At 43.3% G+C, this 22,440-nt stretch overlaps 1 protein-coding gene across 1 annotated transcript in view; it reads left to right on the top strand.

Annotated features, from left to right (window-relative positions):
• Positions 1-22,126, top strand: part of LOC125456364 (di-N-acetylchitobiase-like) — a 33,784-nt gene extending 11,658 nt beyond the window's left edge. The window contains exons 5-10 of the mRNA XM_059647696.1: positions 536-674; positions 6,587-6,795; positions 11,338-11,509; positions 11,595-11,692; positions 16,521-16,682; positions 21,467-22,126. Of these exons, the coding sequence (XP_059503679.1) occupies positions 536-674; positions 6,587-6,795; positions 11,338-11,509; positions 11,595-11,692; positions 16,521-16,682; positions 21,467-21,652 (966 nt within the window). The 3' untranslated portion in view covers positions 21,653-22,126. The remainder of the gene's footprint in view (positions 1-535; positions 675-6,586; positions 6,796-11,337; positions 11,510-11,594; positions 11,693-16,520; positions 16,683-21,466) is intronic.
• The last annotated feature ends 314 nt before the right edge of the window (positions 22,127-22,440 follow it).

Here is a 22,440-nt window from a genome sequence, read left to right on the forward strand (position 1 = left end):
GGGCAGCAGCAGGAAAAAAATTTCTGTTAAACTGTGTCCTTGATGTACAGCCTCTGAAATGAAGCGTGATCCACGCTGACAGTTTAATCCGGTGGTTCAAGAAAATACCATGTCAAAATCTTAGGGTCATTAGGAATAACACTTCAGTCTTTGTAAAAGTGAGATTCTGGTCCAGATTCAAGTGAACGCAATTCAGCAGATCCGAGAACAAACGTTGGTGTAAAATGACAATGTAACTGTTCAGTAGTTACTGAGGATAGTATTCACTTCAATGTCGCACAGCGGAGATTGTGGTCACAGAAAATTCAGCAAACAAACTGCAGACTTAAACTGTTCATGATACCATTCTTGATATTTTATCCGAGGGATGACAATATTGGTTGGAAAAATTGTTCACTTTTTTCTTCCTCTGATCTACGAACCCTCAGTGTCTGAGTACAACAATCTGTTTCTATCCTGTTAAAACAATCCAACAAAATTAATAACCAAATTACCTAGTTTAACCAAATTGCTGACAGCTTTATTTTTGTACTAGGCCATTGTGTTTGATAATGGAGGATCGAGTTGGAAACATTATGACTGGTCGAAGATCACAGCAGTTGTTCTCGGTGAAAGATTTGATCTAAGCCTTTTATGTTCAGCTCATGAACATAAGGTTCGAGTGATCCTAAAAGGTAACCAATTTTGTCAAAAGATACAATTTGTCAAAGCCTATTGATTTGCCTCATCAGGACAATTCACAAAACATGTCAATTTATATTAGAGTGCTGATTTGTTATGAAGTGGAATGGTCGAAACATTGACATGGAATTGACAGTTAACTGCCTGGCTCCGTTCAAATTTTAAATCAGGCCATTGCGCTCTTTAAGGCAATGCCGTGTGAAAACAGCCAGCAAATGACAGTCACCTATTTTGTTGCGCTCAAGTATCGGAATGCACTTGCCAACCAATCAGCTTCTCATACAGTATACATGAGATAATGGGAACTGCGGATGCTGAAGAATCTGAGATAACAAAGTGTGGGGCTGGATGAACACAGCAGGCCAAGCAGCATCTTAGGAGCACAAAAGCTGATGTTTTAGGCCTAGACCCGTCATCAGAAAAGGGGGATGGGGAGGAGGGTTCTGAAATAAATAGGGAGAGGGGGGAGGCGGATCGAAGATGGATAGAGGAGAAGATAGGTGGAGAGGAGAGTATGGGTGGGGAGGTAGGGAGGGGATAGGTCAGTCCAGAGAGGAGTGGGGTAAAGGGGGTGGGATGAGGTTAGTAGGTAGGAAATGGAGGTGCGGCTTGAGGTGGGAGGAGGGGATGGGTGAGAGGAAGAACACGTTAGGGAGGCGGGGACGAGCTGGGCTGGTTTTGGGATGCAGTGGGGGGAGGGGAGATTGGTCTAGGGCCGAAGCGTCAGCTTTTGTGCTCCTCAGCTGCTGCTTGGCCTGCTGTGTTCATCCAGCTCCACACTTTGTTATCTCACACAGTATACATGTTGGTTTTCCCTTTAAATTGGTAATCTTGGAAATTGTCCTGATGCCTGTAAGATGAAAAGCCTCAACAAATTATGTCTTTTTTCAGCAATACTCAAGGTCTGTATCACTAAATGAGTACTTTTAACAAAGCAAAACAAACCTATTTCTTATCATCTAACATAAGCTGTATTATTGATGAAATGCATAACGGGAAGTTCAGTTTAAAGACGTGAGGCTTAATGGAACCTATTCACTAGGAATGAACATGTTGGACCAAATGTCTTGTTGGTGTGTTGCATGTTCCATGTAATTTGATGGTGTGGGTATTATTGATGGCACTGTGCCGAAAGTCTCTTGCAGCTCTGGAATGGCAATCAATGATTGTTCTACATTCCATCTCATAAAAATGGAGAATGTGTGTACCTAACACAAAGGTAGCAGCTATTATTGATCTGTGCATCAGGGCCTTGACACCAGCTTTATACTAATGTTTAATATAAGTGTAAAATACCAGGAAATATGGCCACAATTAGAATCAGTTTACAAACTTCTTGAGTCCCTGGTTTCAATGAAGGAAATGCTGATAAATGGTCAACCTGTACAGAGACCTAACAAGTTCGCTGTCACCAGAGGTACTTATTTACCAAGTCATGTGCAGACTGATTATAATTGTGCTGGGTCTTATGGCTAGTTCAAAATTTAATCTCAGGACTTGCTGCAGTCTGGTCACTTGCTTCTTGCTTGGAGCTGATTGTTTTTACAACATTCAGTCAGGGGTAACTCTCTCACATTACACAGTCTGTCTGATGTGATTGCCTGTATGTACAGTCATTTTCAATCAAACTGTCAAGTATAGATACCAAGATAATAAAGTGTGAGGCTGGATGAACACAGCAGGCCAAGCAGCATCTTAGGAGCACAAAAGCTGACGTTTCGGGCCTAGACCCTTCATCAGAAAAGGGGGATGGGGAGAGGATTCTGAAATAAATAAGGAGGGAGGGGGAGGCAGACAGGTCAAGAGGGCGGGATGAGGTTAGTAGGTAGGAAATGGAGGTGCAGCTTGAGGTGGGAGGAGGGGATAGGTGAGAGGAAGAACAAGTTAGGCAGGCGGGGACGAGCTGGGCTGGTTTTGGGATGCAGTGGGGGGAGGAGACGAGCTGGGCTGGTTTTGTGATGCAGTGGTGGAAGGGGAGATTTTGAAGCTGGTGAAGTCCACATTGATACCATTGGGCTGCAGGGTTCCCAAGCAGAATATGAGTTGCTTTTCCTGCAACCTACGGGTGGCAACATTATGGCACTGCAGGAGGCCCATCATGGACATGTCGTCTAAGGAATGGGAGGGGGAGTTGAAATGGTTCGCGACTGGGAGGTGCAGGTGTTTACTGCAAACCATGCGTAGGTGTTCTGCAAAGCAGTCCCCAAGCCTCCGCTTGGTTTCCCCAATGTAGAAGAAGCCACACCATGTATAGTGGATGCAGTATACCACATTGGCGGATGTGCAGGTGAACATCTGCTTGATGTGGAAAGTCATCTTGGGGCCTGGGATGGGGGTGAGAGAGGTGGTGTGGGGGCAAGTGTAGCACTTCCTGCGGTTGCAGGGGAAAGTGCCGGGAGTGGTGGGGTTGGAGGGGAGTGTGGAGCGGACAAGGGAGTCGCGGAGAGAGTGGTCTCTCTGGAAAGCAGACAAGGGTGGGGTGGGAAAAATGTCTTTGGTGGTGGGGTCGCATTGTAGATGGCAGAAGTGACAGAGGATGATGCGTTGTATCTGGAGGTTGGTGGGGTGGTATGTGAGGAGTAGGTGGATTCTCTTTGGGCGGTTATTGCGAGGGCGGTGGTGTGAGGGTTGAGGTGCGGGAAATGCGGGAGACACGGTCGAGGGTGTTCTCGACCACTGCGGCGGGGGAGGTTGCGGCCCTTGAGGAATGAGGACATCTGGGATGAGCAGGAGTGAAATGCCTCATCCTGGGAGCAGATGCGGCAGAGGCGAAGGAATTGGGAATAGGGGATGGAACCTCCTGCTTTCCTTCTTTTAGCTATGTTTTTCACACTTACACTTCAACCTACTCCATTTTTCAATCTCTCCACCACTGTTTCTGTATGATACCAGCTGTTTACAGGAAAGTAGGATCCCAGGTTGAAATCTGGGTTGTTAAATCATACTTGGTTCATTCTTCATATTTTTAAAAATTCATTTACACGATGTGGGCATCACTGGCTAGGCTAGTATTTATTGCCCATCCCTAATTGCCCAGAGACCAGTTAAGAGTCAACCACATTGCTATGGGTATGGAGTCACATGTAGGCCAGACCAGTAAAGGATGGCAGTTTGCTTCTTTAAAGGGTATTAATCAGCTAGATTTTTTATGGCAATTGATATGTGGTTGCCATTATGCCAGCTCTCTCTTCTAAATTTTTATTGAATGAAGATTTTACTGTCTGCAATGATGGGCTTTCAAACCATGTCCTCACAGTCCTGGCTTGGAGTTCCAATTCAGTGACATTTCTCATATACCAGCACCACCTCTGAATGAAGCACAACCCATCGTACTGCAGATTTCATTTCTAAAGTAAAACAAAAATGCTTTATGCAAAGGAAAAAAAAATAAAAGAACCAATCTATTTACATGTTTGAAATATTTCTAAATACCTATTATAAATATGATCATATTCACCTATGCACCATCACTTTAGAAGAGAGAGTTCCCTTCTCAACACATACATACATGTTCTGAGGAAGGGTCACTGGACTAGAAACACTAACTCTGCTTTCTCTCCACAGATGCTGCCAGACCTGTTGAGCTTTTCCTACAATTTCTGTTTTGCGTAGATTTGACTTACCTGTCTTTTTTACAGGACCTGGTCTTGAAGTTTGGTAGCTTTTTTACTTAATTTATCACACAACTGACTTTTTATGACTTCTGGGTATGGAATGACCACACTAACACCAAGGTAACCCACTTCCTAACAGTCCTATATTAACTCCTTTCTTCAGGGGAAACAAGTATGATGCATCGAACTTTCATAGGACCTCCATTCGGAACTAAAACAAAAGCTATCCATGAATATTTTGTTTACTTGTAAAGACCTCCCAATGTAAACAGGTTTTCATTATCAGGCAAGAGGGTCCTTCATTCTTATCGTCTAAAAAAAAATTTGGATCTTGAAATATTGTCTGGTTAATCCTTCAAACCCCTCATGCACGCCATCCAATCTCACAAGTCACCAGTTGAAAATCCAGACTCTAAAATAAGTTGTTTGTGTATTTTGTATTTATCCTTACATCAAACAGGAGTCTTGAGCCACTTTACTGTGTTCCAGGTACTAATCTATGTAAATTTTCTTCTTTATTCATTCATGGGATGTGGGCATCACTGGCTAAACCAGCATCTATCGCCCATCCCTAATTGCCTAGAGGGCAGTTCACAGTCAACCACATTGCTGTGGGTCTGGAGTCAGATGTAGGCTGGGCCAGGTAAGGATGGCAGTTTCCTTAACTGAAAGATATTAGGGAATCCAGGTGGTTTTTTCCCAACAAAAGGCAATGGATTCATGGTCATCAGTAGACCCTTAAGTCCAGATTTTTTAAAATTATTGAATTCAAACTCTACCATCTTTCATGACCACCTGGTTTCAAATCAAGGTCTCCAGAACTTTACCAGGGTTTCTGGATTAACAATCCAGTGATAATACCACTTGACCATTGCCTCCCCATGCTTATATTTATATTTATTGATGTTGTTTACAGGTTAATTGGCATGTGTATTTGTAAACTTGCTGCAGAGTAATGTGGACCTCACCAATAGTGTTGGTGCTGCATCCCATGTTGCAGTTTCAAGGTTAAGTTGCTTATTTTAAAACAATATTCAACTGAAGTATCACTTTTTGTTGCAAAGCAAGATTTATAATGCAGACTGAATGACATCAGAGCCCCTTGCTTGGACTATCTAACACATTCTGACATTGCTTCACCAGTGCACTGTATTTAAACATGGCTGTCTTTGTCCATTTATTGCAAACTCCTATTTATAGGGCAATCACATCTGCTGACAGAACAACAAGAATTACACAACAACAATAATTAATCAGCAACCTACTTAAAGACATTGCAAGGCTGTGAAATGCAATACATCAATCAAAATTCTAGCTAAATTATACTTTCCTACTTCTCGCTTGACATTGGTAGTTCTATGTTGTAAATTATTTTGGGATACCTTGTTATGCAAATGATGTGGCGGTGCCGATATTGGACTGGAGTGGACAAGGTCAGAAATCACACAACACCAAGTTATAGTCCAACAGGTTTATTGGAAAACACAAGCTTTCGGAGCCTCACTCCTCCTTCAGTTGTTAGTGAGAGAGGTGGTAACATACAGATACTTTGTAAGTAAAAGATCAAAAGGATACACCACTGATGAGGATATATTAAACAAACCTAAGATGCTGTTAAATCTTTAATCAGATAGCAGGTTTTAATTGATTAATATGTGTATGTAAATCCATAAATTCCTTTGAAGTCACTGCCGTGAGAGAACTAAAGGTTTTATCAGTGTAAAGAAGAGGTGACGTTTTAGGTCAGACAATGTATGTTAGGTGTGAGGCCTTGTTTAGAATCTGTTTCTGTTTTGGTTTGGAGTCAGACTGGCTTTATTTCTAAAATAAGAATTTTAAAAACACCACATTGACTGAATGCCTATAAATTGTATGCTTTTTTGAACAAGATAGAATGCAAGGCCTCAGAGCTAACATGCATTGTCTGACCGATAATGTCACCTTTTCTTTATACTGATAAAACCTGTAACTCTCTCAGGACAGTGACTTAAAAGGAATTCAGGGATTTACATATATATATGAATCTATTAAAGCCTTCTAACTGATTAAATATTTAACAGCATCGTAGGTTTGATTAATACATTCTTATCAGTGGTGTGACCCTTTGATCTTTTATTTGTAAATTCTATGTCTGATGCTACCTCTCTCACTCTCACCTGAAGGAGTAAGGCTCTGAACACTTGTGTTTTCAAATAAACCTGTTGGACTGTAAACTGTTGTCATGTGATTTCAGACCATGTTATACAAGTGATGTCGAAGATGTAAACTGCTCTTTCTAATCTGTTTCCCAGCAAAGATAAACCTTGATGTTTTGGCTGATCAAATTCACAGCAAGAGATGGATCACTCGCAATGCTGATTTTGTAAAAACGCTGCATATGGATGGCATCAATATGGAAGTGAGGCAGGCGATTAACAATGAATCTACACTTTACAATGGCCTAACCAGGATGATTAGGGATACTGTAGAAATGTTCCACGAAAAAATACCAGGATCCCAGGTAAAAGCCTTTTTCTAAAAAGAACAAGACATTTTGTGTTTCTATATTTAATTATAAAGACAAGATTATAAACAAAGATTGAGGCATTTTCTCAGCCTTCGGAGTTACTCAATCTTATTGATGTCCTACTTCTACCTTAACACTTTAATTTCTTACCTAATTAAATCTGTCTAGTATTCATGGCCTAGGGACATTCTTCAAGTTGAAGCCCTGGATTCCTTTTCCATTCTAATAGCCAAGAGACTTCTACAAACTCTCACAATCTGGAATTTCTAAAAACCAATTGAAACTCTCCTAGTGAGTGTGATTCCCACACAATGAACAGTCTACTCTTTCTGCCAGGATTAAAGTGTTCTTCTGAACTGAAATCTAACTCTTCTGAGCTGAACAGAACTAAGGCCACATTTGCCTCCTGACCATGTGTTTTTCTGTGTATCATAAAACTCAGTATTGTAAACACTCCATCAATTAATTCCAGAGGTTTCTAATTGGGGCATTTATGTTAACTCTCATGCTCTCTTGGAAATTATATATCTAGTTCACTCTTTCAAAACAGCTTGCTAACCTGTTAAAAAAAAATCACTTCCACGGACCTTAAAGCAAAATTCTGCTTTATCTCTGCCTTAAAAAGCAAATTCCCAAACTATAGTATACACTTTTATTTTGACTATCTGGAAGGAAAAAAAGGAAAGGTATCCAAAAGAAGCAATTTAATCTTCTATCAAAATTTGTCATCAGCACTACATCTGTTTGCATTGTCAGTAATAACATATTTACATTAAACATACAATGACTTTTATAATAACCATATTCTACACAAGTAATTTTGCTCACACATTTGCTTTTATTTTGTTTGAAACACCCACATTCCTTTCGGCCTTTTTGATATTTGGATCTCAAAATTTGGTAGAGACAAAATTTTTTCAGTTCATCTTTCTCCACCATTGAATATTTCTCCTGACAAAACAAAATCATTCTTTCAAAAACATAACTGAGTGGTTGTTTGCTTCCCATCTCAATTTTCTGCACAACACTGCGCTGACATTGATTTCATTGGTATCTGCAGCCAGTTGAAATGGTTTCTCACAACTAGGCTCAGCTATTCATACTATTCAAGAAGATAAGCTCTATCGTAGTTTTCAAAGTCTAATGTCATCTTTCCAATGCACTGTGCGATTGTGATAAGCACAAGAGCTAAATTGCTCAGTTCCAAAACTATTCATTATTTGTTTGAAAATTTCTGATGTAACATTTGATCCTTGGTCTGATTGTATTTCTTTGGGCAACCCATGTCTTGTAAAAAGTAGTAAGATAACCTTTCTGCTGTATTTTTGGGTAATTTCTCCAAAGACATTCAATAATTGTGAAAAGGTATTGATTCTCACTTATGGTTTTAAGTAATGGTTCAGTGCAGTCTCTTGACGCCATGCTAAACAGTTCTTTGAAAGTCAGTATTAGTATTAAGGGTTTAATTGAAGATTGGAGTTTCCCCATGACTTGACCTGGTTGGCATGCCTGTTAAAATTTCCCCACAGACCTGAGGCTAAAGACATTTTACACTTTTAGCCTGAATTTTCCTAGAAAACTACCTGAACTGCCATTGAAATTGTGTGAACCACGCATAAAATTTCAAGATAATAATCAGACGGATCTAATACCAGGTGGATAACTGCAATTCCTCATTGGCTAGTGTTATTGATCTGATTCCATTTCTAAGCATATTGAATTTAACCCTGATAAATGTGAAGCGATAAACTTGGAAGAACTAACAAGACAAGGGAGTATTCAATGAATAGCAGGGCACTAGGAAGTTCAGAAGAACAGAGGGATCATGGGAGCTTGTCCACAGATCTCTGAAGGTGGCAGGACAGGTTAATAGGGTAGTTAAGAACTTAGACAGGGTGCTTGCCTTCGTCAATTGAGGCATAGAATATAAGAACAAGAAGGTCATGTTGGAACTGTACATGACCTTCGTTAGGCCAAAACTGCAGTACCATGTGCAGGATAACAAAGTGTGGAGCTGGATGAACACAGCAGGCCAAGCAGCATCTCAGGAGCACAAAAGCTGACGTTTTGGGCCTAGACCCTTCATCAGAGAGGGGGATGGGGTGAGGGTTCTGGAATAAATAGGGAGAGAGGGGGAGGCGGACCGAAGATGGAGAGAAAAGAAGATAGGTGGAGAGAGTATAGGTGGGGAGGTGGGGAGGGGATAGGTCAGTCCAGGGAAGACTGACAGGTTAAAGAGGTGGGAATGTGGTGGTAGGTAGGAAATGGAGGTGCGGCTTGAGGTGGGAGGAAGGGATAGGTGAGAGGAAGAACAGGTTAGGGAGGCGGGGACAAGCTGGGCTGGTTTTGGGATGCAGTGGGGGGAGGGGATGAACTGGGCTGGTTTTCGGATGCAGTGGGGCAAGGGGAGATTTTGAAGCTTGTGAAGTCCACTTTGATACCATTGGACTGCAGGGTTCCCAAGCGGAATATGAGTTGCTGTTCCTGCAACCTTCGGGTGGCATCATTGTGGCACTGCAGGAGGCCCATGATGGACATGTCATCTAAGGAATGGGACTGGGAGTTAAAATGGTTCGCGAATGGGAGGTGCAGTTGTTTATTGCGAACCGGGCGGAGGTGTTCTGCAAAGCGGTCCCCAAGCCTCTGCTTGGTTTCCCCAATGTAGAGGAAGCCACACCGGATACAGTGGATACAGTATACCACATTGGCAGATGGGCAGGTGAACATCTGCTTAATATGGAAAGTCATCTTGGGGCCTGGGATGGGGGTGAGGGAGGAGGTGTGGCGGCAAGTTTAGCACTTTCTGCGGTTGCAGGGGAAGGTGCCGGGTGTGGTGGGGTTAGAGGGGAGTGTGGAGCGGAAAAGGGAGTCACGGAGAGAGTGGTCTCTCCGGAAGTCAGACAAGGGTGGGGATGGTAAAACGTCTTGGGTGGTGGGGTCGGATTGTAGATGGCGTAAGTGTCGGAGGATGATGTGTTGTATCCGGAGGTTGGTGGGGTGGTATGTGAGAACGAGGGGGATCTTCTTGGGGCGGTTGTGGCGGGGGCGGGGTGTGAGGGATGTGTGGCGGGAAATGCGAGAGACGCGGTCAAGGGCGTTCTCGACCACTGCGAGGGTAAGTTGCGGTCCTTGAAGAACATGGACATCTGGGATGTGCAGGAGTGGAATGCCTCATCCTGGGAGCAGATGCGGCGGAGGCAGTGGAATTAGGAATAGGGGATGGAATTTTTGCAGGAGGGTGAATGGGAGGAAGTGTATTCTAGGTAGCTGTGGGAGTCGGTGGGCTTGAAATGGACATCGGTTTCTAGGTGGTTACCTGAGACGGAGACAGAGAGGTCCAGGAAGGTGAGGGATGTGTTGGAGATGGCCCAGGTGAACTAGCAGTTCTGGTCACCACACGATAAAAAAAATGTGATTATACTGAATGGGACTTAGAGGAGATTTCCCAGGATGTTGTCTGGGTGGAGCATTTCAGCAATGCAGACAGGCTTGATAAGCTCAAGTTGTTTTCTTTAGAGAAGGTTGAAGCAGGGGATGTTCCTGATGGAGTTGTATATGGTTATGAGAAGAGGCATGGAGACGGTGAATAGAAGGCAGCTGTTCCCCTTAGTTGAAGGGTCAGTGACAAAGACGTATAATTTCAAGGTGAAAGGCAGTAGATTTGAGGAAAGTTAGGGTTAAAAAGACATTTTACCCAGAGATTGGCGGGAATCTGGAATGTCTCCAAAGGGTGGTTGAGGGCATCCAAGTATTTGGATGAGTACTTACAACGTCTTAACATTCAAGGCATGGGCTAAGTGCAGGAAAATGGGATTATTTTAGATTTAATGATAATGGGAACTGCAGATGCTGGAGAATCCGAGATAACAAAGTGTGAAGCTGGATGAACACAGCAGGCCCAGCAGCATCTCAGGAGCACAAAAGCTGACATTTCGGGCCTAGACCCTTCATCAGAGAGAGCTGTCAGCTCTTGTGCTCCTGAGATGCTGCTTGGCCTGCTGTGTTCATCCAGCTTCACACTTTGCTATTTTAGATTTAGAATAGTTTTTGTCAGTGCAGACTCAATCAGCCAAAGGGCCTCTTCTGTATTGTATGGTTCTATGATTCTAAGAAGCTACCCTAAGTTCACATTCCAAGAAATGTGGCACGGTGATTCAGTGGTTCGCATGGCTGTGTCACAGCACCAGGGACCCGGGTTTGATTTCACCCTCAGGCGACTATCTGTGTGGATTTTGCACATTCTCCCTGTGTCTGTGTGGCTTCCTCTGGCTGCTCTGGTTTTCTCCCACGGTCCAAAGAATGCAGGCTAAGTGGATTGGCCATGCTAAATTGCCTGTGGTTTTCAGGATGTGTAGATTAAGTGGGTTATACGGGGATGGGTCTGTGTGGGATACTCTGAGGGTAGGTGTGGACTTTTTGAGCTGAAGGGCCTATTTCCACACTGTAGGATTCTATGAAACCACTTTTATAAATACTGCTTAGGTCAAACATAGGTTTTAAGGCTAATTTAACTTTAAATTATATTCTGGTCCTCAGGTTACATTTAATGCACCCTGGTCTCCTCATTGCGTGGATGATCAATGCTATGACTTTGTGGAACTCGCAAAAGCCTGTGACTACTTAATAGTGAAATCCTTTGATGTGCAGAGTCAGATGTGGGATGAATGCTTTGCAAAAGCAAATGCTCCCTATGATAAAGTCTTTTCAGGTATGTGCAACACAAGCACGTGGTTCAAGACCTGCCCAATCTATATCATTCTTAATCTAATGCAGTCATCTCTTTACACCTTTAGGTCTCTCTGCTTATGTTAAGCTTGGTATTGATCCCAAAAAGCTGGTAATGGGAATTCCATGGTTTGGTTATGACTATCCCTGTGAGCGCTTCTTTGAGGTAAGGAAAAGTGGTTAATTTGTATTTTATAAGGAATGAGAGTAAAATAAGTTTATTCAAAACACATCCTACTGGTACATTAACTGTCCAATTAGAGCATCTAATTTTATTTGAGTATCCTCAGTTCACTCACCTTCAAAACCCTTACAATTTGTTTAATTAATATTATTAATACCTTACCCTCTATTCTTACTTTCCATTAAGTTCTGTTTGTGAGCACTGACTGTTGTCTGGGTTTATATTCACTAAAACACTTAGTCTTTTGTTTCCTTGAAGGTTTTCTTCAACTGCTCCTTCCAGACTGGAAACAGAACCTTCTCAGATCATTTCTGAAACCACGTCTGTTTGCAGAGAAAATGAGCGGAGGATCTAAAGTAGATGTGTCAATCCTTTCAGCCTCTTCCATTACTCCATTAGATAGTTAATGATCTGAATTCCTCAGTTCAGTAACTCTTAATGTTCTTGCTGAACAAGAATAATGTTCAGTTTTGGTTTTGAGATTTTAATCATTCCTTTTCTGTCAAATTTCTGCCATAGCCTGTGAACTTGGAGGTCAGTCTTGCTGCTACCATGTAGGAACATAGGAAATAGGTGCAGGAGTAGGCAAATCACAGAAAGGTGTAAGAGAAACAATGTTACAGTAGGGGATTTCAACTTTAACTGGTATTAAAGTTAACTGGTATCACCTTAGAATGAAAGGATTAGTCAGGGTGTATCCAGGAGAGTTGCCAGCATATAGATAATCCTACGAGAGACGGGCAGTGCTAGACAAGGGATGTCAGCTGGATGTTGAGGTTCTAGAACACGTTAAGATTAATAAGGAGGAGATATTACATGTTAAAGTGGCTATAAAAGTACATAAATTCCCAGGACCTGATGAGATGTAGGCTGCTATGGAAGATAACAGAGGAGATTGCTGGGCTTGGGTGGAGATATTTAATATTTTGCTGGCCACAGATGAAGTGCCAGATGACTGGAGGATAGGGTTATGGGGATAAGGCAGGAACAGGATACTGATTGTGGATGATCAGCCATGATCATAATGAATGGTGGTGCTAGCTCAAAGGGCCGAATGGCCTACTCCAGCACCTATTGTCTATTGTCTATTAATGTGGTTTCTTTGTTCACGGAAGGCTGCAGGGATCGGCCAAATTCTTACAGACCAGTTAATCTGATGTCAGTGGTATGGAAATTGCTAGAGGAAATTCTCAAGGTCAGGATAATTAACACTTGGTAAGGCAGAGACAGATCAAGGATAGTCAGAGATAATGGGAACTGCAGATGCTGGAGATTCCAAGATAATAAAATGTGAGGCTGGATGAACACAGCAGGCCAAGCAGCATCTCAGGAGCACAAAAGCTGACGTTTCGGGCCTAGACCCTTCATCAGAGAGGGGGATGGGGGGAGGGAACTGGAATAAATAGGGAGAGAGGGGGAGGCGGACCGAAGATGGAGAGCAAAGAAGATAGGTGGAGAGGGTGTAGGTGGGGAGGTAGGGAGGGGATAGGTCAGTCCAGGGAAGACGGACAGGTCAAGGAGGTGGGATGAGGTTAGTAGGTAGCTGGGGGTGCGGCTGGGGGTGGGAGGAAGGGATGGGTGAGAGGAAGAACCGGTTAGGGAGGCAGAGACAGGTTGGACTGGTTTTGGGATGCAGTGGGTGGGGGGGAAGAGCTGGGCTGGTTGTGTGGTGCAGTGGGGGGAGGGGATGAACTGGGCTGGTTTAGGGATGCAGTGGGGGAAGGGGAGATTTTGAAACTGGTGAAGTCCACATTGATACCATATGGCTGCAGGGTTCCCAGGCGGAATATGAGTTGCTGTTCCTGCAACCTTCGGGTGGCATCATTGTGGCAGTGCAGGAGGCCCATGATGGACATGTCATCAAGAGAATGGGAGGGGGAGTGGAAATGGTTTGCGACTGGGAGGTGCAGTTGTTTGTTGCGAACTGAGCGGAGGTGTTCTGCAAAGCGGTCCCCAAGCCTCCGCTTGGTTTCCCCAATGTAGAGAAAGCCGCACCGGGTACAGTGGATGCAGTATACCACATTGGCAGATGTGCAGGTGAACCTCTGCTTAATGTGGAATGTCATCTTGGGGCCTGGGATGGGGGTGAGGGAGGAGGTGTGGGGACAAGTGTAGCATTTCCTGCGGTTGCAGGGGAAGGTGCCGGGTGTGGTGGGGTTGGAGGGCAGTGTGGAGCGAGCCGGGTGTGGTGGGGTTGGAGGGCAGTGTGGAGCGTTCTCACACACCACCCTACCAACCTCCGGATACAACGCATTATCCTCCGACACTTCCGCCATTTACAATCCGACCCCACCACCCAAGACATTTTTCCATCCCCACCCCTGTCTGCTTTCCGGAGAGACCACTCTCTCCGTGACTCCCTTGTTCGCTCCACACTGCCCTCCAACCCCACCACACCCGGCACCTTCCCCTGCAACCGCAGGAAATGCTACACTTGTCCCCACACCTCCTCCCTCACCCCCATCCCAGGCCCCAAGATGACATTCCACATTAAGCAGAGGTTCACCTGCACATCTGCCAATGTGGTATACTGCATCCACTGTACCCGGTGCGGCTTTCTCTACATTGGGGAAACCAAGCGGAGGCTTGGGGACCGCTTTGCAGAACACCTCCGCTCAGTTCGCAACAAACAACTGCACCTCCCAGTCGCAAACCATTTCCACTCCCCCTCCCATTCTCTTGATGACATGTCCATCATGGGCCTCCTGCACTGCCACAATGATGCCACCCGAAGGTTGCAGGAACAGCAACTCATATTCCGCCTGGGAACCCTGCAGCCATATGGTATCAATGTGGACTTCACCAGTTTCAAAATCTCCCCTTCCCCCACTGCATCCCTAAACCAGCCCAGTTCATCCCCTCCCCCCACTGCACCACACAACCAGCCCAGCTCTTCCCCCCCACCCACTGCATCCCAAAACCAGTCCAACCTGTCTCTGCCTCCCTAACCGGTTCTTCCTCTCACCCATCCCTTCCTCCCACCCCCAGCCGCACCCCCAGCTACCTACTAACCTCATCCCACCTCCTTGACCTGTCCGTCTTCCCTGGACTGACCTATCCCCTCCCTACCTCCCCACCTACACCCTCTCCACCTATCTTCTTTGCTCTCCATCTTCGGTCCGCCTCCCCCTCTCTCCCTATTTATTCCAGTTCCCTCCCCCCATCCCCCTCTCTGATGAAGGGTCTAGGCCCGAAACGTCAGCTTTTGTGCTCCTGAGATGCTGCTTGGCCTGCTGTGTTCATCCAGCCTCACATTTTATTATCAAGGATAGTCAGCATGGCTTTGTTAGACAGAGATCCTGTCTGACTAATTTAGTCTAGTCTTTTGAAAAGGTGCCTAAATGAAGGTAGTGCAGTTGACGTGGTTATATGAACTTCAGTAAGGCCTTTGACAGGATCCCACATGGAAGGCTGGTCTAAAAAGATAAGAGCCCACGGGACCCAAGGAAGAATGGCAAACTGGATCCAAAATTGGTTTGCAAATAGGAGGCAAAGGTTGATAGTGGAGGAATGTTTTTGTGATTAGAAGCCTGTGACCAGCAGTGTATCATTGGGATTGGTGTTAGGACACTTTGTGTTTGTTATGTATATTAACAACTTGGACATGAATGTAGAAGGCATAATTAGTAAGTTTGCACATGGCATGAAAATTAGGAGTGTTGTTGATAGGGAGGAGGATGGTCTCAGGCTACAGTCTGATGTTGGTCAGCTGGTGAATTGGACAGAGCAATGACAGATGGAATTTAATTCCATTAGTGTGAGGCAGTGCATTTTGGGAGGAAAAATAAGGGAAGGTTTACACAACAAATGGTCGGTCCCTAAGGAGTACTGAGGAACAAAGGAACCTTGGTGCTTAAGTCCAAGGAACACAGGATACTGGCTTTCATAATCTGGGGTGTAGAATATTGAAGCAAACAAGTCTTGTCACAATTTTATAAAGCATTGGTTAGGCCACAGATGGAATAATGTGTGTAGTACTGGTCACTACACTATTAGAAAGGCATGATTGGACTGCAGAGGGTGCAGAGGAGAAACACCAGGATGTTACCTGGGATGAAAAGTCTCAGTTACGAGGAGAGACTGGATAGGCTGGGTTTGTTTTCGCTGGAGCAGAGGATGCCAGGTTTTGGGTGGTGTTGGAGGGTCTGATTGAGGTATGTGCAATTCTGAGAGTCATAGAGAGAGTAGATCATGAGTATCTCTTTCCATGACAGACATTTCTAAGACTGAATGGCATGAGTTTAAAATGAGGAGTAAGATCTGAGAAAAACCATTTTCATGCAGAGGGTGGTAGAAATATGGAAAGTACTGCCTGAGAGGGTCATGGAGGTCGTGAGTACTCAACATTTAAGAAGCATCAGTAGCCCAGGGCATAGTGGGCTATGGGCGAAGTGCATGTAAATGGGATTAGTGTAGTCTGGTGTTTGCTGGTCATCGTCGACATGGTGGGCTGAAGGGCCTGTATATGTCTGACTCTCTCAGTAGACCATTCAGCACCTCGGGTCTGCTGCACCATTCAACTACATTATCGCTGATCTTCCACCTCAGCACCATTTTTCTGTATTTTTCCCTTTTCCCTGATGTTAGCACTTAAAACTTTCGCCGTCTCTGTCTTTGACGTACTCAGTGACTAATTTTCTATTGTTCTGTGAGGTAGAAAATTCCAAAGATTCACTAGCCTCTGAGACATGGAATTCCAGCTTATCTTAGTCTTAAATAAATTATCTTTTATTCTATCAGAGCCCTTTTAGAGTTTGCAAAGTAACCATGCTCACAAATTCTCTTTTGTCTTCCTTTTTGTATTTTACAGCCTGGTAGATGTAATTTGGAAGAATATTCCTTCAGAGGTGCTCGGTGCAGTTCTGAAAAAGCGAAGGTGGTCCCATACAAAGATATTATACAGCAGCTGCCCAAGTCTATTACTGGCAGGTACTGGGATGATAACTACAAAGCCCCATATTATGTCTACAAGGTAAGTTTGACAAACTTCAGGGGAAAAAAATTCAGTTGTGCAAAGATTGGTGGCAAGTCAGAAGATAGTACAAATATTTAAAAAAAGCAAAAAATAATTATAAGACTAATAAGGAAGTAAAATGAGAATACGAGGGAAAACATGTCTGGAAATATAGGAGCAGGTGGTAAGACCTTCTGTTGATATTTCAAAAAGAAAGGGAAAAGGCGTGTCGGTCCAGGAGAACACATGTATGGGGAAATGTATAGAGGGTTGGCTGACTGGTGGAAGGTGAAGGGACAGGTAGTATTGAGGAGACAGAGAGCCTGCAGAAAGACTTGGACAGGCTAGGAGAGCGGGCGAAGAATTGGCAGATGGAATACAATATGGGAAAGTGTGAGGCTGTGCACTTTGGTAGGAAGAAGAGAGGTGCAGACTATTTTCTAAATGGAGAAAGACTTTGGAAATTTAAAGCACAACAGGACTTGGAAGTCCTGCACTGCCACAATGATGCCACCCGAAGGTTGCAGGAACAGCAACTCATATTCCGCCTGGGAACCCTGCAGCCATATGGTATCAATGTGGACTTCACCAGTTTCAAAATCTCCCCTTCCCCCACTGCATCCCTAAACCAGCCCAGTTCATCCCCTCCCCCCACTGCACCACACAACCAGCCCAGCTCTTCCCCCCCACCCACTGCATCCCAAAACCAGTCCAACCTGTCTCTGCCTCCCTAACCGGTTCTTCCTCTCACCCATCCCTTCCTCCCACCCCCAGCCGCACCCCCAGCTACCTACTAACCTCATCCCACCTCCTTGACCTGTCCGTCTTCCCTGGACTGACCTATCCCCTCCCTACCTCCCCACCTACACCCTCTCCACCTATCTTCTTTGCTCTCCATCTTCGGTCCGCCTCCCCCTCTCTCCCTATTTATTCCAGTTCCCTCCCCCCATCCCCCTCTCTGATGAAGGGTCTAGGCCCGAAACGTCAGCTTTTGTGCTCCTGAGATGCTGCTTGGCCTGCTGTGTTCATCCAGCCTCACATTTTATTATCTAGGACTTGGAAGTCCTAGTTCAAGTTTCTCTTAGGATTAACAATCAGGTTCAGTTGATATTTAGGAAGGCAAATGCAATGTCAACATTTATTTCAAGAGGGGTAGAATACAAGAGTCAAGATGTACTGCTGAGGCTGTTGAAGCTGTGGTCAGACTGCATTTAAAAGTGAGCAGTTTTGAGATTCGTATTTAAGGACGGATGTGCTGACATTGGAGGGGGCCCAGAGGAAGTTTATTAGAATGACGCTGGGGATGAATGGAGGGCTGTGACTAGCGAGATTCCTCAGGGATTAGTGTAGGGACCTGATTTCGAAGAAAATGTAACTGGTTTAATTCGTAAGTTTGTGGATGACACAAAGGTCGGTGGAATTGCGGATAGCGCTGAGGACCATCAGAGGATACAGCAGGATATAGATCGGTTGCTGACTTAGGCAGAGTGATGGCAGATGGAGTTTAATCCAGAAAAATGTGAAGTAATGCATTTCAGAAGGTCTAATCCAGATGGAAAATATACAGTAAATGGCAGAACCCTTAAGAGTACTGATCGGCAGAGGGATCTTGGTGTACACGTACACAGGTCACTGAAAGTGGCAATGGAGGTAGAGAAGGTAGTCAAAAAGGCATATGGCATGTTTGCTTTCATCAACCGGGGCACTGAGTTCAAAAATTGGCAGGTAATGTTGCAGTTTTGTCGACCTTAGTTTGGCCACATTTGGAATATTATGTTCAATTTTGATCGCCACACTACCAGAAGGATGTCGTGGCTTTGGAGAGGGTACAGAAAAGATTTACCAGGATGTTGCCTGGTATGGAGGGCATGAGGAGAGGTTGGAGAAACTTGAAACAAAAACAAAGTCACTGGAAAAGCTCTGTGAAGGAAAGATACAGTTAACGTTTCGGGTCCAGTGACCCTTCCTCAGATTACCAGACACCCTTTACAGATGCTGCCAGACCTTCTGGGCTTTTCCAGCAACTTTGTTTTTGTTCCTAATTTACAGCATCTCCAGTTCTTTTGGTTTTTATTTAGAGAAACTTGGGTTGTTCTCTCTGGAACCATGGAGGTTGAGAGACAACTGATAGAGGTCTAGAAGATTATGAAGGGCATGGACAGAGTGGACAGGAAGATGCTTTTTTCCCAGGGTGGAAGAGTTAGTTACTAGGGAGCATAGGTTTAAGATGTGAGGGACAAGGAGTAAAGGTGATGTATGAGGCAAGTGTTTTTACATAGAGGGTGGTGGGTGCCTGAAACTCGCTGCTGGGAAAGGTTGTGGAAGCGGATACTTTTAAAGGGCGTCTTGACAAATATATGAATAGGATGGAAATAGAGGGATACGGTCCCCAGAAGGGTAGGGGGTTTTAGTTGTGACAGGTAGCATATTGGTACAGGCCTGTTCCTGTGCTGTAATTTTCTTTATACTTTGTTCTTTATGAAGGGTTTGTCATATGAGGAATGGTTGAGGACTCCGGGTCTGCACTGTAGGCAATTTAGAAGGTTAAGGGGGATCTGACTGAACTTACAGAATACTGAGGGGCATGTGGACTGGAGAAGATATTTCCACTAGTAGGAGAGACTTGGACCTGAGAACATAGCCTCAGAGTGAAGGGTTGATCCTTTAAAACTCAGATGATGAGGAATTTCTTCAGCCAACGGATGGTGACTCTGTGAAACTCATTGGTGCAAAGTCATTGAGTGCATTTAAAACAGAGATGGGTACGTTCCTGATCAGTAAGGGATTCAAGGATTATGGGGACTAGGCAGGAGAATGGCGCTAAGAAACATTACAGTCATAATTGAATTGTGGAGCAGACTGGATGGGCTGAATGGGCTAATTCTGACTCTATATCTTATGGTCTTATGGGAATAAGGAGATGGCAAATGAATCAAACAAATATTTTGCATTAGTTTTCACTGTAGTGGTTACAAGTAACATCCCAGAAATCGCTATAAATCAGGAAATCAGAAGAGAGGGAGAAAAAGTGCAGATATGCCAAGTAAATTATTGGAACTGCCAGCTGATAAGGACCCAGGTCTCTGAGGCACTTCATCCTAGGGTCTTGAAAGAAGTGAAAGTTGATGTATTGGTTTTGATTTTTCAAAATTCCCCTGATTTAAGGAAACAACAGTTCAGTTAAATTAACATTTGTCACAGTGAAGATGGTAGAAGCTGTTGTTAACTACATTATAGCAAGGCACTAAGAGAAGTTAAAAGCAATCATGCAAAGTAATTGTGTTCTTTGAAAGGGAACTATTAGATGTAGAGTATTAAGATCTCCAGAAGGCATATAATAAGATGCAATACCACAGGTAATTGCAGAAAGAAAGAGGTTAAGGTATAGGGAGTCACAAATTGGCATCAACAAAAGGTTGATAGCTATTAGGGAACAGACAATGGGCATAAATGAACCACTTTCTGCTTGGCCTTAGTGCTAGGACCTCAACTTATTGCAAATTAAATATATGACTTGGATGAAGGAGACAAACGCCAGATTTGCTGATGATACAATAATTACAGGAAAGTAAATAGTGTAAAGAATGTATGGAAACCATTAGGAGTCACCGTTAGTTTAAGTGAATGGGCAAAGGTCTGGCAAATGGAGTTTAATATGGGAAAATGTGAAATTGTCCATTTTAGTAGAAAGAATAAAAAAGCTCATTATCAAAGTGATAAGAAGTTGCAGAGCTCTGAGAAGCAGAATGACCTGTCTGTCCCAGTGCAGAAATTGTAAAAGGTTAGTAGGCTGTTCCTGCAAATAATCAGGAAAGCTAATGGACTGTTACAGTTTATTGTGAAGGGAACCTAATACAGACTTGAGAGGTTATGCTTCATTTACACAAAGCATTGGTGTTATCATATCTGGAGTACGTGGAATAGTATTGGTCCCCTTATTTAAGGAAATATCTAAGTACTTTGGAGGCAGCTCACAGAAAGGTTACTAAACTACTACCCAGAAATGTTTTGCCCAGAGGGTGGTTCACGTGTGTAATGAACTTCCTGATGAAGTAGTGAATGCAGATGCAATTACAACATGTAAAAGACATTTGGATGGATATATGAATAGGAAATGTTTGAAGGTTTAGGGGCCAGGGCAGGAAGGTAGGATTAGTTCAGTTTGGGATTATGTTCGTCATGGACTGGTTGGACTGAAGGGTCTGTTTCTGTGCTATATGACTTTATGACTCTATAACACAGGACACAATATTGAATAAAGTCTGGGCTTTGTAGGACTGAGATGAGGAGAAATTTCTCCAATCAAAAGGCTGTGAATCATTTGAATTCTCTTCTTCAAGAGCTAAACATTTTCACTTGTTGAATACATTTAAGACAGAGCCCAATAGATTATTGGGAGTCAAGGTAACTGACGGAAATGGGGATAGTGTGGGAAGGTGGATCTGAGGTTAAAGGTCAAGCACAATCTACCTTAATAGCAAAGAAAGTTCACAGGGCCAAGTGATCTTCTATAGCTCCTATTTCATACTGTCCTGTTCACTTTCAAAGTTTGATTGGTTAAACTGCAAACCAATCAACTCGATGAAACTTTGTGACTCTACAAGAGAAATCCCCATCCTACAGTTATGTTCTTGAATCAATAATCCAGAGGATATGAATTCAAATTCCACCTACACCTGTCTTTTAATGCAGGTAATGTATGTTAGATGGTACTGTTTAAGATGTTCAGCATTGTCTCTAGAGCTATGTATTGACCTAAAAGTACCTTCCATCTGGGTAACTCTCTTTGGTTTTTATGGCAGAAAGATGATCAGTACCACGAGGTTTGGTATGATGACCCCGAGAGCATTTCTTTAAAATCATCTATCTTGAAGAAACTAAAACTCCGTGGCATCAGTGTGTCAGCAGGAAATAATCTAAACTACAGTACGAATCCATTAGCAGCAATGCAAACTGAAGAAATGTGGAATGCTCTCTGCCCTTTCTGAGGGCAAGGACAAGTTTGATTGTATTGTATTCACATGAACAAATGAATTTTGCTTGTTAAAGCAGCAGAGTGTAAGCTAGTTTCCAAACTAGATCATTTACCCAAAATATTTCTGTAATAATGAACTTCTGGAATGGAAAGCAAATCTACTGACAAGCAAAACAAGGTCTGGTCACTTCAAGCAACATATTAAATTGTTTACATGAGCTCAAAAATCTAAATCAACTATTTCAATGCTTAATAACATAACCAGGCAGGACCTAGAATCCCAAGAACAATTCTGCTTTCCTGTTGGGTAATAATTGAATCTGATATGCACGTGTATGTTCTTACTTTAATGCAAGTTTAATTCTTAATTGTTTTCAAGAAAGACATAGATATATTTCTTAGGGCTAGACAAATCAAAGTGTATGGGGTGAAAGTGGGAACAGGGGATTGAGTTAAATAATCAGTCATGATCATATTGAATGGCAGAACAGGCTCAAAGGGCGAAATGGCCTATCCTTTCTCTTATATTCTATATTTCTAATTCATATTTTACCTAATTTTGATTTGCGTTATTACTTCAACTATTAGCAATCTCCTCCACTTCAATCTGTGAAGAGTTCAGTGGGTAGTGCTCTTTTTTTGCTGGTTGTCTTTTAAAGTAAGAGTATGATTTGATGTTTAAATTCTGAGCAACTGAACAATTGTGTACTCCTAAAAGGAAATTTGTCCACCTCCATGACTATGTATCGTTTTACAAAATAAAAATAAAAGGCTGATTTCAATACAACTGTTTGATTGTGG

The sequence above is a fragment of the Stegostoma tigrinum genome, chromosome 8, assembly GCF_030684315.1.
Source record: "Stegostoma tigrinum isolate sSteTig4 chromosome 8, sSteTig4.hap1, whole genome shotgun sequence".
In the NCBI taxonomy this organism is placed as follows: Eukaryota; Metazoa; Chordata; class Chondrichthyes; order Orectolobiformes; family Stegostomatidae; genus Stegostoma; species Stegostoma tigrinum.